The sequence below is a fragment of the Sparus aurata genome, chromosome 13, assembly GCF_900880675.1.
Source record: "Sparus aurata chromosome 13, fSpaAur1.1, whole genome shotgun sequence".
Classification (NCBI taxonomy): domain Eukaryota; kingdom Metazoa; phylum Chordata; class Actinopteri; order Spariformes; family Sparidae; genus Sparus; species Sparus aurata.
In genome coordinates, this window is record NC_044199.1 from 12,767,494 (window position 1) to 12,782,071 (window position 14,578).

At 44.7% G+C, this 14,578-nt stretch overlaps 1 protein-coding gene across 1 annotated transcript in view; it reads right to left on the reverse strand.

Moving 5' to 3' along the window:
- Nucleotides 1-14,578, reverse strand: part of tiam1a (TIAM Rac1 associated GEF 1a) — a 60,221-nt gene that overhangs the window by 32,937 nt on the left and 12,706 nt on the right. The window contains exons 2-8 of the mRNA XM_030437420.1: nucleotides 7,753-7,858; nucleotides 5,066-5,721; nucleotides 3,800-4,086; nucleotides 2,413-2,685; nucleotides 2,096-2,327; nucleotides 1,208-1,380; nucleotides 337-561 (exon numbers count right to left, since the gene is read on the reverse strand). Of these exons, the coding sequence (XP_030293280.1) occupies nucleotides 337-561; nucleotides 1,208-1,380; nucleotides 2,096-2,327; nucleotides 2,413-2,685; nucleotides 3,800-4,086; nucleotides 5,066-5,714 (1,839 nt within the window). The 5' untranslated portion in view covers nucleotides 5,715-5,721; nucleotides 7,753-7,858. The remainder of the gene's footprint in view (nucleotides 1-336; nucleotides 562-1,207; nucleotides 1,381-2,095; nucleotides 2,328-2,412; nucleotides 2,686-3,799; nucleotides 4,087-5,065; nucleotides 5,722-7,752; nucleotides 7,859-14,578) is intronic.

The window sequence follows — 14,578 nt, forward strand, 5'->3', positions numbered from 1 at the left end:
GAACGTTCAGTATTCTGCCTCACTTGGCTGGTGTTTATTGATGAAAACCAGTTGGAATATTTGAGAACATCTGTCGTCGCAAGCACTGCTCGAGAACATTTCGTCTGCATGACGCCATGCAGTAAAGATGATTGAGTGCTGAGATATCGCCGTGTGAGAGCATCAGTGCAGTTCAAAGGTACAAAGATGTGCATCTGTAAAGGCCCTTAGGTGTTTTCACTCAACTCAACTGGAGACACTCAGATGAGATCACAAACCTGGTTTGGATTAGCATCACATGCACATTAAGTATGTTTTATTTCTCCCCCATCTATTATCAGTATCTCTGCTTCGTACCTGCTCCAGTATAGTCTTCCTCTTCTTAGCATCGGTGACAGTGGACAGTTGCATGTCACCCATCTTCTTCATCTTCTCGTCCATGTCGATCTTCTGCTCCAGCTTGCGGATCTCCGTTCGCAGCAGTCGCACCGTGTCCTCCCTGTGGTGCTGCCGAGCCAGAGCGGCAGCGCAAGCGGAGTGGATCGCCGTGATCCAGTTTTCCAGCTCTGTCTGGCCCGACGTCTGACCAAAGACGGGAAAAAGAGAAAAAAAATCACAAGTTGAAGAAGAAGTCAATCGAAAACAGGTAACAATAGCGAGTTTAAGAAACTGGCCGCTTAAAGAATTGAAGTACGAGTCCCACTATTAGCCTCCGCGAGAAAGCGGTCGTTATAATCTCATCATCAATTTATTACTTATCTTTCCATGTTTTGACTGAATGTCACTGTGGACAGCTGCCATGAATATAAATAGACACATTTTCATATTACACAATGGTCACTGTGGTGGATCACTGTCACAGTGTGACAGTGTGGCCTTTAAACATGTCAGACATAAAACAAACACACGGACCCAGGACTGGCTTATCTCCCACATATGGCTAAATGTCATGTAATTTTCAGCAACACACAGACAGACAGACACACACACACACAAACACACACACACGCACAGAGACACTAGGGGAAGGTGTAGCTTCTCATATTCAGCCATCTCTGTTTCTCCTGTTGATCTGATGACTTTGCGAGGTCCCAAAACACAATGAAACGATTGAAAAACTGTGAACCTCCATCATGTTTTTGACAATGAATTAAAACCATTCTTGTGAATTGTATATTTTCCCCTCCCCCTAAGTTATCTGGATGTTTTTAATACCAGTGTCTCTCACCTGGAAGAGGAAAGCATCTCCCACTGAGTTGCTGAGGCAGAAGACAAAGTCTTTCTTGGGGTGTTCGGGTACGGCCTGGACGATGCTGTTCTCCACCCACAATGCGTGTTTAGGGATGCTGTTGTGGTCGATCCCAGAACGACAGTCTGACTCGTACAGGAAGAGAGTGCACCCTTGAAGAATCCAGAAGGAGAAAGATGGATGTCACATTACACACATTACCACATTCCCCATTGAAATGAGCAAAACAAGTGTCATTCAGTCTAATTCAGCTAAGTGTGTGGAAACTACAACAAAAATCACCTGTGCCTTTTATACCAATATTGTATTTGATCTGTAATTGGTGTAAAATGGTAAGTAAAATGATGGGTCCTACATTGTTTATTATCAGCACAAATACATTGGGGGTTGGGTATAAGGACAGGAGGCAGGCAGGAATGCAGCCCCAGATGCTGTATCTTGTGCATTTCACAAGGACCAGATTGGATTAGACACGGATGCCGCCGTAAAATTAAATTGTGATGAGGCCGAGGAGAAGAAATGTGGGGCCACACACAGAAGAGGGAGAGAGAGGACAGTGGAGGTGACAACCAAGGGCATGGACTGTGTTACGCCTGATGTGATTACAGCCTAACAGGAGGGAGAGAGTGGGAGATTAAACAGGTCAGGTGTAGATGCTTATCTTGTGACATTGTGGCAGGGCAGTTGTTTTTAAAGTAAAAGTTTTGGTAATGTTTTCCCTAATATTTTAATCTCAGTAATAAGTCGCTGTTTTTAATTGTTGTTATAATTATTTAGGTTACTTGAGATGTAAATTGCTTGAGCAGCTGGCGAAGAGATCTGCAGCTTAGATAATAAATTCAAAAATATCTAGTGTCAGAGCCATACCTTTCAGAGAGACCCAGTAGTGTTTCCACTTGCGCCTTGTCGCAGGCTCCACCTTCTTGTTTTTCTTATGAACCAGGAAGTTCTTCACAGCCAGAGCTCCTGCCTTCCTGACTGTGCCTTGTGCGCAGCCAATCAGAGCGTCCGATGGATAGGCATTACTGAGTGTGCCGCTGCTCTGCTCATCGCTCACAGCGGAGCCGGCCTCCTCGGTGCAGTCCCGACCCTGATGCGTCTGACGAGAGAGCGACGGAAAGATTGAGTGACCAACATCTTTCAATAACATTCAGATAGAATAACACATGCACAAACTAACTAACCCAGGCTTGATTGTCCAGCTCCTTCCGAAAATTCTCGTACACTCCCCCTCTGCCTCCCTCGCCGCCTCTTCCCTCTCCTCCTCCGGCACTGCTGCTCCCGCTGTCACTCCCGTTGAAAACACTGCTCTCAGTGGCCGAGTACACTGAGAAAGAGGCCGACATCGCCTTGCAGCGACGTGACACCAGCTCTCCATCCCCGTCTATCTCCGTGGTGACGCCATCAATGCCGCTGTCTCCGTACTCGCTTCCCTCGCCCAAAACACCTGAGATGTCCTGATACAGGGAAGAAACAGAACTGATTTACTCCCACACAGACAAACTAGTGGAACACACTTGAGTACACACTCCAGCAACAAGTCTGACTGAGTTGACTGACCGATCCACCTCACAATAAAACACAAGAGGTTTCTGAGTTTATTTCTTTTGTATATATGTATGTGACTGGATCCGTTACTGCATTCCCAATGTGTGTTTTCATATGTGCTAAAAGCAAGCGCTTCACTCCGAGCAAGACGTTCTCTGTGCTTTCACACTTTTCCTTCACCAAACTGAGTTTCCCTCTGTTCTTTTCTTCTTTGTTTTTCTGTGTTGTCGGTCTATTTATATCCGGTCTAGCAACCCCCACAGCCTGGCTAGATGAATTTATAATAAGCACTTAGGGGGCTCTGCTATCCAAGGGTGCTTGGGGGTTTCGGGAATGAGTTGAAAGAAAAGCCTGGTTCACTATTTTAGTACTTCCTTCTTATTTTGCAACTTTTCTTTATCAGTGACACATGGAAATTACAGAAAACACAGGAACATTCTTTTTTTGTACCGATATAGTTTTGTTTTGTTTTTTTTGTCTTTCCCATCTCTTTTTAATTGGCTTCTTTGTCATACATTACAGTGATTGCTTCTTCTTTAACCTCCTTCTTTAAGTCTTTTTTTTTCATATTCACACATGTAAGGCGAGTATTTGATTGTGTGTGTGTGGTGAGAGAATGGGACATCAAAGACATTATGTTTTAATGTTTTAATTTCATGAGGGAGAATGGAGAAACCAGGCTTGGGCAAGCAAAATGACTTTCTATCTCGCTCCTTACAATTCCCTCCAGCCTTACACAGATACACAGACATACACGCATGCATATAACATGCACACACGCACAAATGCAGAGCATGAGCATACACAGGAAGTGCTGTGGTTGTCAACAAAATGTTAAATTCTGAAGGGACTGTTTTGTCTGGGAACACTGTGAACTTCCTGGATACTACTGGTAAACAAAGTCCTCTGTCATTCAGATATGAGAGACAAAATACCAGAGAAAGTAGAGAAAGAAGACTTTGCCTGAGAGCACATTCGTCTCCTTTGCATGTTTATTCATGTATGCATCATTTGTGATCTAACCTGTGTAGTTTGTGCACGCCGTCCTTGGAAAGCAGGGCACGGTGCAGCCGGAATGCCGAGCCCTGCCAAGCCCTCCGACAGGCAGTGGGAGCGTCGGCAGGGGAGTGTGAACGCTCCATACCCGCCACCATCCTCGTCGGTTGGAGACATCAACCCCTCCTCCCCTTCTCCATCTCCGTCACACTCTGCCTCTCTACGGTTCTTGGCGTAGCGGCTCCTCTGCCCCCTGAGGCCGGGACTCTGCTGGCTGCACAGATGGTCCAGAGACGATGCCCTTTCGGCTGAGCCTGGGACATACACAGGTGGTTAATGTACAGCAGTGTGTGTATTTGTGTGCGAGCAAGAATGCGTTTAGTGTATTCTGATTGCTGTCAGTGACTTTCAGGGTACTTTGCCACATTTGACATGTAAATTAACCCTTCTCCACGTGTGTCTCTGCCATTCTGTGAATCTGTACGATGCTGGTGATTGAGCATGACTGTGTGTGTGTGTGTGTGTGTGTGTGTGTGTGTGTGTGTGTGTGTGTGTGCGTGCATGCATGCATGTATTGCTACCTGCATTGAGAGGACACTTCTGTTTTTTGTCCTGTCCTCCAAAATATGACTGTTTGATGGTTAAGACTTAGTTTCATGGTTCAGATAAGAAATTAGGTAAGGTAAAATTGTAATGTTTAAGTTTAGTGTTAGGAACTAAGGAATCCATTGTGTGTGTGTGTGTGTGTGTGTGTGTGTGTTTGCGTGTGTATGCGCGTGCTTGCAATGAAGCCTGTCTATTATTCCGAGCTAGCGGATCACCTAGGGGCAGCTCTCAGACCGTCGGCAGTGAAGTTACCAGCTACCGCCTGCTGTCGCGCGGCTCTTGCACAGCACCAGTTAAGCTAACAGCCCTGTCATCAACTCAACTGCAACTGATGGATGGCAGCTAACCTCCAATCAGTAGATATTCTCAAAGCATTTTTTCCCTACTTGGTGAGTGCCTGCAGTCTTTTTATCCCACCTCTCTCACCCTCATCAACTGCAAAGAGAATCAAATCAAGATAACACCCCTGAACACACGCACAGATATATACATATGTGAACACTTTTTGGACGGCTACATCTGTGCTTTTTGAAAGGTATATACCGAGGAAAAGAATTCCAAAAAAGACAATATCTAGTGTAATAAATCATCATGGGAAACATAATTCTAACTAGGAAGTAAAACTGTATTCTGTAGGTTTCAAATAAATGCACTATACACCTTGATGTGTGTGTTCACCATCCTCACCTGCATTGCCTCTAGGGCGTGCAAACTGCTCCTCCTCCTCTTCTTCTCCTCCGTCTACCATCTCCTCAGTGCTGGTCAGATGCTCCTGGCTCAGGTCGGACAGAGAGAACTCCAGGCTGTCTTCTCTCCACATGTCCGCCGACTTGGACCGCTTCTTTTTAAAGCTCCCCCCCTCCCGTGGACCCTCAGTCATCCGCTGGAGGTACCTTTCCTCTCCGATGGCGTCTCCGTCCTCCTCCCCCATCGAGTCCTCTCCCCCGTCCTGGGCGACAGTGTCCGCCTCCGAGGTTTCAGGAGTCGGCGTGGCCAAGGGGTCGTCATCGTTTTGAAAGGATTCGGGCCTCATTGTCATAGCCATGCGCTGTGTCCAGTGAGGGTTGATGCTGAACTCTCCAAACGCATCTGCCGCGTCGAAAGGTTCCAGCCCGTTCTCTGCTAAGGACTGTGGGATGCTGGGAGTGCTTGAAGAGCGGGTTGAGGCCTCAGAGTTTCTGTGTTCCTGTTTCACTGAAGAGGAGTGCCGGGATCGGCGGGTGACTGGCTGCTTGCTGGAGAGACGGAGAGACCGGGACGTGTGCTTACGGGAGAGATGTCCCGTCACATCGCCGTAGAAACCGCTGTCCCCATTCTGACTCTCCACATTTCCCATGATTCAACTGTAGATGAAGGAAGAGGTTAAAGATACTCATCTTGGACAAATTCTTGTAAGTTTATAAATTTGTGATGTAAGTGTTTCATAGCTATTTATCTGTTTGTCCCACATCTGCAATTGATATCTAACATCTGTATGTATCAGGTCATCAGCTTAACTCATACCAAACTTAACAAGAGTGCTATCGGTGTGTCAGATCCCTCTCGTGATTAAAATTGAGAAGCGTATTAAATTTACTAGTATCAGCACACATTTAAAACAGAAACATGCATCAGCCTGCCATCTGTAATGTGTTTTTTCAGCTTCCAAGTGTGACCGACAGTACAGAGTTTCAAAAGTTAACATTGCATCGTCCTACTGGTTGAGGGAGGTGTCAAACCTCAATACTTCGAGGGTAGTTGTAAGAATAGTAGTGTCTGCAGCAGCAACTACCGAAATCTGTTAGATGCTGAAAAATGTCACAAGACGCTTGATCACATTTTTACTGTAATTATATTTAAGTTTATTTGGTTTTGTTTGAAAAAAAAAAGGAAAAGATTTGTGTCAGATTATTTCAATCACAGCAGGTTCTGAAAAAAGTTGTTTTAGTATTTGTGTCACAACTCAAATATTGTATTGGCGCTGCTATCCAAACCCCTCAAAATCCAGTCCTTGCTTTACTGTAAATAATGCTATGAGTAAGATGTGTTTTGCCAATATCCCCCGCTAAACTGAGCAAGAGTGCTTTTATGCCTGTGATTAAGTTTGGGGGTGTGAAAAGTTGGTCTATAAATATGGATATCCTATTTCTTACTGAGAGATACAGCATACTGGCCTTAGTTAGTTGCTTAACTGGTTAAGTGATTAGTCGATCGAGAGAAGATCAGATTGGCAGCTACTGCTTCAGTTATTTCGAGCTCTGGAAAATTGTAACGGCATTTTTCACATGCTATTGATCCAATGGTGACTAATCAATCAATTGTGAAAAAAAAAATATACAGAGAAAATAATCCGCAGGCTGATCTATGATGAAAAACAATCATTAGTTGCAGCCCTACAGTGTGCACTTCGCTTTTAAATCATTACCAAATGGTAAGCCTTGCCCTCTAATGGCACCGGCGAGTTTACTCTCTCACATTTACTGCTGAAAGCCAGGTCAATCTGTGTGCTGGATGAGTGAGTAACATTTGATGTCCCATTAACAAACAGTGGTGTGTGAAATGTGTCCGGGATCTCAGGGGTGCTTTAGCTAACCTTGGTGTTTGGTAGCCTGCATGGGACAACGCACTCAAAAACTGTTACACAGGAAACAGTAAAGTTAATTAAAGATTTAATTGGAGCATAAATGTTTCACAGAGATCTCCTAAGGGTTTTCTGATGTTGAAGCATTCAGGTATTCAGAATGCATCAAAATCTAATTCATTTATCTAAGCTACTACGAAGACATTAAAGCCCAAACTCCTTTTCTCATACTTTTAAAAGCTTTTTTTCATCTAAAATTATGTAAATTCCTCAAAAGCGCATTGTTCCCTTTCAGACCCAGACAGTGATGAATGTATATTGGCTTGGTTGACACAAGGATTGATCGCCCAATCCTTTCTGCGGCACTTTTCTCCCTCAGCGATGCTGGAAAGATCCATTAGCTATATTGCCAGAACAGTTAAAACGATCAAAGAAATCCTTTTTCTTTGCGGCGTCCTGCTGATCATAAAGTTATCTGAGCATCCTGCTTCACCTCATGCTCTCTGTTATATAAGCACATTGAGCTGCTGAGTCAACTGCTGTCAGATCAGTTGGTCCTCTGTGAGTCACACATCATCAAACCCACACCATCAGGTTCTCAGTGTGGGCTCATGCTGCAGAGAGAGACTGGCAAGCAGCTCCTCTAACAAGTCGAAAAATCTGTTTTCACAAATAACTGAATCTTGAATTGAGAATCAAAGCCTCAAAGATATGGCTTAAACAAGTCAAAAATATTGGCAAACTGGAAGGACATTATGAATGAATCAAATAGCTTGTTACTTATGAAAGACCAATGTGTACAAACTGCGGTTACCTGTGGTTACGCAGCCGCATCACCAGCTTCTCCACATCAGTGCAGCGTCATCTCTTGCAGACTTCAAGATCCTCCACACATCCTCAAACGTCGGCGTCAGTTTGCCCTGAGAGGAACAAGAAGGGAGAGGAATGTTTCAGTGGAGCTCTTGCAACTTCAAAGTGACCCGACGTGTCAAACGCACACAGAGGAGGAGAGAGAAGTGAGGACGAACAGGGAACGGTGCCTCTCTTTAACTACTGCAGAGGATCCGCCAGGTACGTCGCACAAAGTCAGGTGAAGTCAGGTGTAAAGGAAAGCTGTGAAGCACACTAGAGAGGGACTCTGTCGGACAAGAGATGGCATATGGGAGGAAACAGAATAAAGAGAATAGAGGACAGGGTGGTCAGGTAGTAAGGACAATGCAGCAAGGCAAGTATAAAAACAGGACTCGCATTTAAATGTACACATATACAAACTCACAGGTCATCAGAAAGGGAGGAAAAGTGGAATTTCTTTGAACCGCATCCTGAAAACTCATTGCCAACCCAAAACCTTGCAGGCATGCACAGGCATGTGCACAGAACATTTTGGGAAAACACCCCTTGTTTCCCTGCAGACAAAGAGATGCGCACGCACGCACACACACACACACACACACACACACACACACACACACACTCACTGCCACACACTCGCGCTGCTGGTAAAATGACAGGAGATGAAAGCAGCTACGGAGAATGATTTTCTGCTTAAGACTCAATTAAATGATCCATGCCAACACGACCTAATTTTCCCTAATACCAGCCCTGAGCTGCTTAGAGTAGACCACGATTTCCATAATGTGCTATGTATAGTGTGAAGGTATGCGAGTGCAGGCATGCTCGCCTTCTGTGTGGATTTGCACATATTTCCAGTTTACAACCAGATGAAAATTGTAAGTTGCGTACATAGAACGAGGCAGACAGAACTGATGATCCTTCTCAGTCGGTTAGCAGCGGCATTCAGAGGCCTCTGGCGAGCTCAGCTGACTGCTGCCCTAAATGCTGCGAACACTATTGTCAGATCTGCTTGTGTTCTGATAAGCCTATAAGCAGGAAAATAATGGAGGAGAAATGATTTCGCTCGCATCAAACAAAACACGGAGCGCTTACCAATTGCAAAAGCAGATAGCGCCTATTTAGATCTCATACATCTGGTGAGACATTTCTTTGTTTCTCTCAGAATAGAATAGAGAAGCACGAGGCGTGTTCCCTCAGGTCTGAGTTTCCACCACAGCTGCTGCTTTTATTATTGAGCGCCATCAGATAAAAGGTTGTCAATTTGTTTAGTCTCTAGGGCCGTACAGCAAAACGCAGACCCACAGTTCTCGGAAAAAGACACAGAAACGAGAGTTCAGAAAAGGAGAAGCGCAAAAGGACAATAAGAGGAGAAACCATGCACACAGGTCAGCTCTGACAATGCACCATGCCAATATGCGTGTGTGTGTTCGTGTATTTAAACTTGGCCACTGCAGCACTTTTTTTTTCTTTTTTAACCCCGGCCAGCTGTGGGAAGCGGTTACATAAGCTAAACTTGACCCTGATAGTTCTTCTCCTCTGCCTCTCGCTCCAACCTTTATTTCTCATTCCTCCTCCATCACATCCGGCCTCATCAGACTTACCCCAGCTCTCATGCTCGCAACCCACCCCCCTAAAACAAACAGAAACACACACACAGTGTAATGCACCCACAATGCTTGACAGGTGCTGGATATTTATTTGGGAGCTAGGCCTGCTTTTCTTTTCTAATCTGGCACACAAACACAGGACTTTTTGCTTAAAATTAAGATGATCTATAAATAAATAGTGTTAACATATTGGCTCAATGGAAGTATGTAAACTTTAACAGTATATGTGGGTGTTTACTACATCTATACGTCTATATGAGTCCAGTGTGCTGCCGGTGAAAGCGCGTATGGGGCCGAACAAACAAAACAATCCCGTCTGACACAACACGGGGGATATCAAACCGCTGCTTCTCCTCTGGCGGTGTACAGTCTAAAATGTTTAGTCTCTTCGTTTTTTTCCTCTCCCCGTGCCCTGCAGCAGAGCACAGAGGAGGGAGCAGGGTAACGAGGAGAGGGAGAAGGGGTGGGGGACTCCGCTAAAACCCACGAAGAGCTGAGAGGTGAGGCGAGGCTTTAGGCGAAAACGCATACGTGGGGGGTGGGGGGTGGGGGTGGAGGGTGCTGAGGTTGGCGCAGACACAGAAGGGGAAGGAGGAGAGGAAAACATATTGGGGAACGGCGCTATGAATAGAAGTTTGATGCAGGAGAAAAAAAAAAAGTGAGAAAACAGTGGGAGGAAGAGATGCAGACAGGGGAGAGAGGGGAGAGAGACAGCGAGGGGGGTCCTATTGTTGCCGAGTTTTAAGTGGATAAGTAGACATGTGCTCTGGCTGCCTCTCTTCAGGCTTAATTGAGGGAGCCGAGACAAAAGGGGAAACATAATTATTCGCTTTCTCTCTCTCCCTCTCTCTCTCCCTCTCTCACTCGGTCGCCTGGTTTCGCTCTCATTCTCGCAGTATATTAACACATTGGGAGAGTGTATTAACACAATGGCCCGCGCAACAGCAGCCAAAGCATCATTACCATGCAGACGTGCCCACTCACAGATGAGCCGAACGCACACATACACACACACACACACACACACACTGAAGGGGGACAAAGAACAATGTTGATGAAAATACAACTCCATATTGGTCCACTGTTTAACCATAAACACACATCTGTAAAAATCTGTTTGCTTCGTTTCCAACTTGATATTTGATTTTTATTCAGTGAATTCATCACAAACACCTAGCGTTGGTCAAACATATCGATAGATATCAGTTCTGAATATTTGAAACGGGTTTAATACTTATCTATCGCAGTATCGGTTCCGCAGTACTAGCTTTTCCTTTCCTTCAGTGTTTTATAAAGGTTGCCGTGCATAGAAAGGGTCTTGAAAGTTCAAAGATCAAAGTCTATGTGAACAAACGCTCCTCTCTCCAACAGAAAACACTGCTACCAAATGCCTCGTCAGTAGTCTCGCCTTTAATTACGTGACTTTGTTACATCACACTAGGTCGTCATATCACTCATTTGCATAACGTATGCATACTGATATGTAAGAATTGTTTTTTTGACAAACTGCTTTGCTGTTGTTCGCAGTGCTGAGTCAGGCATGTGTGAACTGACCAATCAGAGGAGACTAGGCTACTGGGATGGGAGGCCTTAAAGAGACGATTATTTTCACGATCAAAGTGACATCTTCAAAATCGCTTCTTTTGTTGAGCCACCAGTCTGAAACCCAAAAACTCTTCATTTACTATCATAAAAAGCATCAAATCCTGACTACTGGAACCAAAAAAAGCTGGAACCAAACAACGTTTTGCTTGAAAAATGACTGAAACAGTTAATCGATTATCAAATAGACAGCGACAGACAAGCAGGTAATCAACTAACGGTTGCTGGGCACAAAAACAAAGACAGACGGAGACGTGGCTGAGCACCGGGACAGGATGTGCTTTACCTAAGCTGTCAGAAACAACTCTTTACCGGCGCTGTCAAACTCACATTGCCACATTGCCATGGCTGCGTTAGGAAGACGCTCAACACCTTCGGGCTCTCACGTCTATCACTTAAGACACACTCATGCAGGTAGTATTCTGTGGCATGCGCTAGACTACAATAGTACAAAGGCAGACGTGCTTCCAGTCGCTAACACCTGCACAATCCCATGAGAATTGTGAGCAGGTTTTCTGACTAACACGCATGTACACACACACGCGCGCACACACACACACACAGACACACACACACACACACACACACACACACACACCAACACACCCACATACTCACACTCTTTGGAAAAATACCAAAGGCCTGTCAGAACAGCCACGGAGCAGGCAACACCCTACTTCCCACCGCCAATCTTTTCATCTCTGCACCTGTCTCATCATGGCTCCGCCCTACATGACACACATCTCGGATCTCCACAATCAAACCACCCATGACGTGGATGTGCTCTACTGTACGGTGCTTTACTGTGAATACGGGCCAACCAAAGCTGTCTCATTATTATTTTAAGCTTGTCATAGTCTAGACCACAGGCTGGACTGGCTGCCGAAATCAAATTATGAAATCACTTGAGCACCTGTACTCCAAAAAGCCAACATTAATGTACTTGCTTTAAAGAGATAAAATGTCACAACTGTCACAATGTCCAGATGTTTCAGACAATGTTCAAGCTTATAGAATTACGTAATTTTACTCGCTTGTTGCAATAACTTTTCAGGAAATGAAGTGAAGATGGCTGCTGGAGTATGCCAAGGCTCAAGACTGTGACCATTTACTCAAAATAGCATTAAGAGCACCAGTGTGACTAGTAAATCTCTCTTCTCCCCCCCCCCATGATTTCGTTTCTTAGATTCATTATCATTCCAAGGAACAACGTCTTTCACAGGTAATGTTTTCGCAATCAATCATCAGATCCACTTCCTCAGTATATACTGTATGTGGTTATTGTTGCTGAGCAACACGTTTGTTGCTCTACCAGGAGGTCCGCAAGACTCTTAAAAACACAATTTGAGCCATTTTCTTTTCAAGTAAAACAGAACATGTTATTTCTGTATTTCTGTATCAGTGGTGTGCTTTGGATGGAAGATAAGAATGGGTTGCGTTGCATGCTGATTTAAGTGGCGCTTCTAAATGTTGTGCTGGTGCTCCTGAGATTTTGAGTAAGGAGCACCAACGCTACCAATTGAAAAAGTTAGTCTGGAGTCTTGTATGTGTAACGTTATTCTGAAACTGTCCTTATCATCACTAAAATACGTATTGTCCACTTGCTTTTTCGAACATATCTGAACAGGATCTCATCCATGAAAAGCAAGTATTCCCCTGCTTTAAACAGTACTTCATTAGGTGACAGGTGACACGTCTTTCATTTGGTGTACAGTACCTCGTGTTGTACTGTGGAATGTACTGTTGTTGTAGCACTGACGTTCCGCTATTATAGCTATTGGCTGCCAGTCCGAGTGTATTACACAAGCGCAGGAAGGACTGACGACATGTAATCAAATACGTTCTCAAGATTCCCACACTAGTTTTAGACTGGATGTACATAGTTTTGGGACCAAACAGTCCCTCTTGATCTCAAACGTTTCGGGCTCGTAATCCTTAACTGTGCGCTCAATCCTGAAGACTAAATAACGACGACAAATTAGGTTATTTGTAGACTTTATTGATAGATCTAAAGCATTTTAAAACACTACAGTACACAATTTATTTAATCATCACTCAAAGTTTACTGTTATTCCAAACAGTCCAGCCCTTATCAGTCTAGACATTGTAACCTGAGAAGCTTGACTGATCTTTCTGACCTTTCTCTGGACCCTTCAACCACGACCAACCCCCAGTCAAGCCCCAAAACACATGACGCAGTTGCAGGACTCACCCTTCCCTTAGGGTCTTTTCCCACACCTTTCACATTCCTCTAATGGTTACCGTACCACCTCCCACAGGGCAAGGAATGAAGTCGCTGAGGTTAACACTCTGGGGGTAAACAAAGGAATTTCAGGATGGGGCAAACGTCATCCCAAGATGCCATACCATGGGAATCTGGGAGAAGGGTTTATCAGTGCGCCCCCATGCTCCCCCGCAATTTTGCATACACGCCCGCGCACACCTTCTGGCATACACACCTGCAGGCGTGCATGCATGCGTGTGCACCTGGGCCTCCTTGTTGTTGTTTACCCCGAGCAAACCTGCTTTGAAAGATAACAACACACCGTGAATAACACGCGAGTTAGGACTAGGTGCAGGGAGGCTAAATAGTCCAAACAAATAAGGATCGGGGACTTATTCGCGAGTGGCTGTCTGCATGTGTGCGCCTAGGTATGTGTGTGCATTGTTCCCATTTGAGGAGGAACTATATCCATCCAATGTGGAGATAACAGTCAGATATGCTCTGCAAACATCCTATCGTGGAGATGGGAGCGCACACTCCACTGCACTCCCACAGCTCCTCTGAGACGGGACTGTCTGAGACATCACTGGTAGAATTCCCTGGGAGAGGGAGATTAGCTTCTTATTCATCCTTTCGGGATCTGACAAGACACGCGCAGCCCCCCCCCCCCCTTAGCTTAAATACACACATACACAAACAGCGTGCCTGCAAGCATGCGTCTCGGCTGCTGCTTTAAATCAAACATTAATTTCTTTTAACTGGTGAGAGACAAATTGTAATTCCCTTCCTGAAGAGCTCTTTCATTTTGGAGCCACAGAGGAGGGCGAAGCGTAAAAAAACGACAGAACAAAGTGGAGTGGGAGGAAATGAGATGATTGTTATTCATTTGCTGCGGTCCCCTCATTTGTCATCTCCTAACAGAGAGGTAGAGTACAAAAGAATCTAGATTTGGGATTGCGTTGAGAGCGGTAGCAGAGAAGATTTACGGCTAATTCCTATGAGAAAAGGCACGCGGCACAGAGTGAAGAAATCAAAGCTAAACTAATTTATAAAGACAGCGACAAGTTTGAGAACAGGGGGATGGGAAAGAAAATCAAGCACAAGAGTAAATCCACATTATTTATCAAAAATCTCAGAGTTTATGTTCTGTGAAAGTATCAAAATCATGTCATCCCCACAACACTGATTGACGCATTTGATTAAAAATTCTACAGTGTTTGTTTTTTTTTTTCACTTATTCCTAAGTAGCAAAAAGTCAAGATACATAATGTGTACAGCGACAAAGCCTAAAAATCTTGCAGTGTTACTTTAAGGCCATATCGCCGCGACCTATATATAACAGATTTGAGATT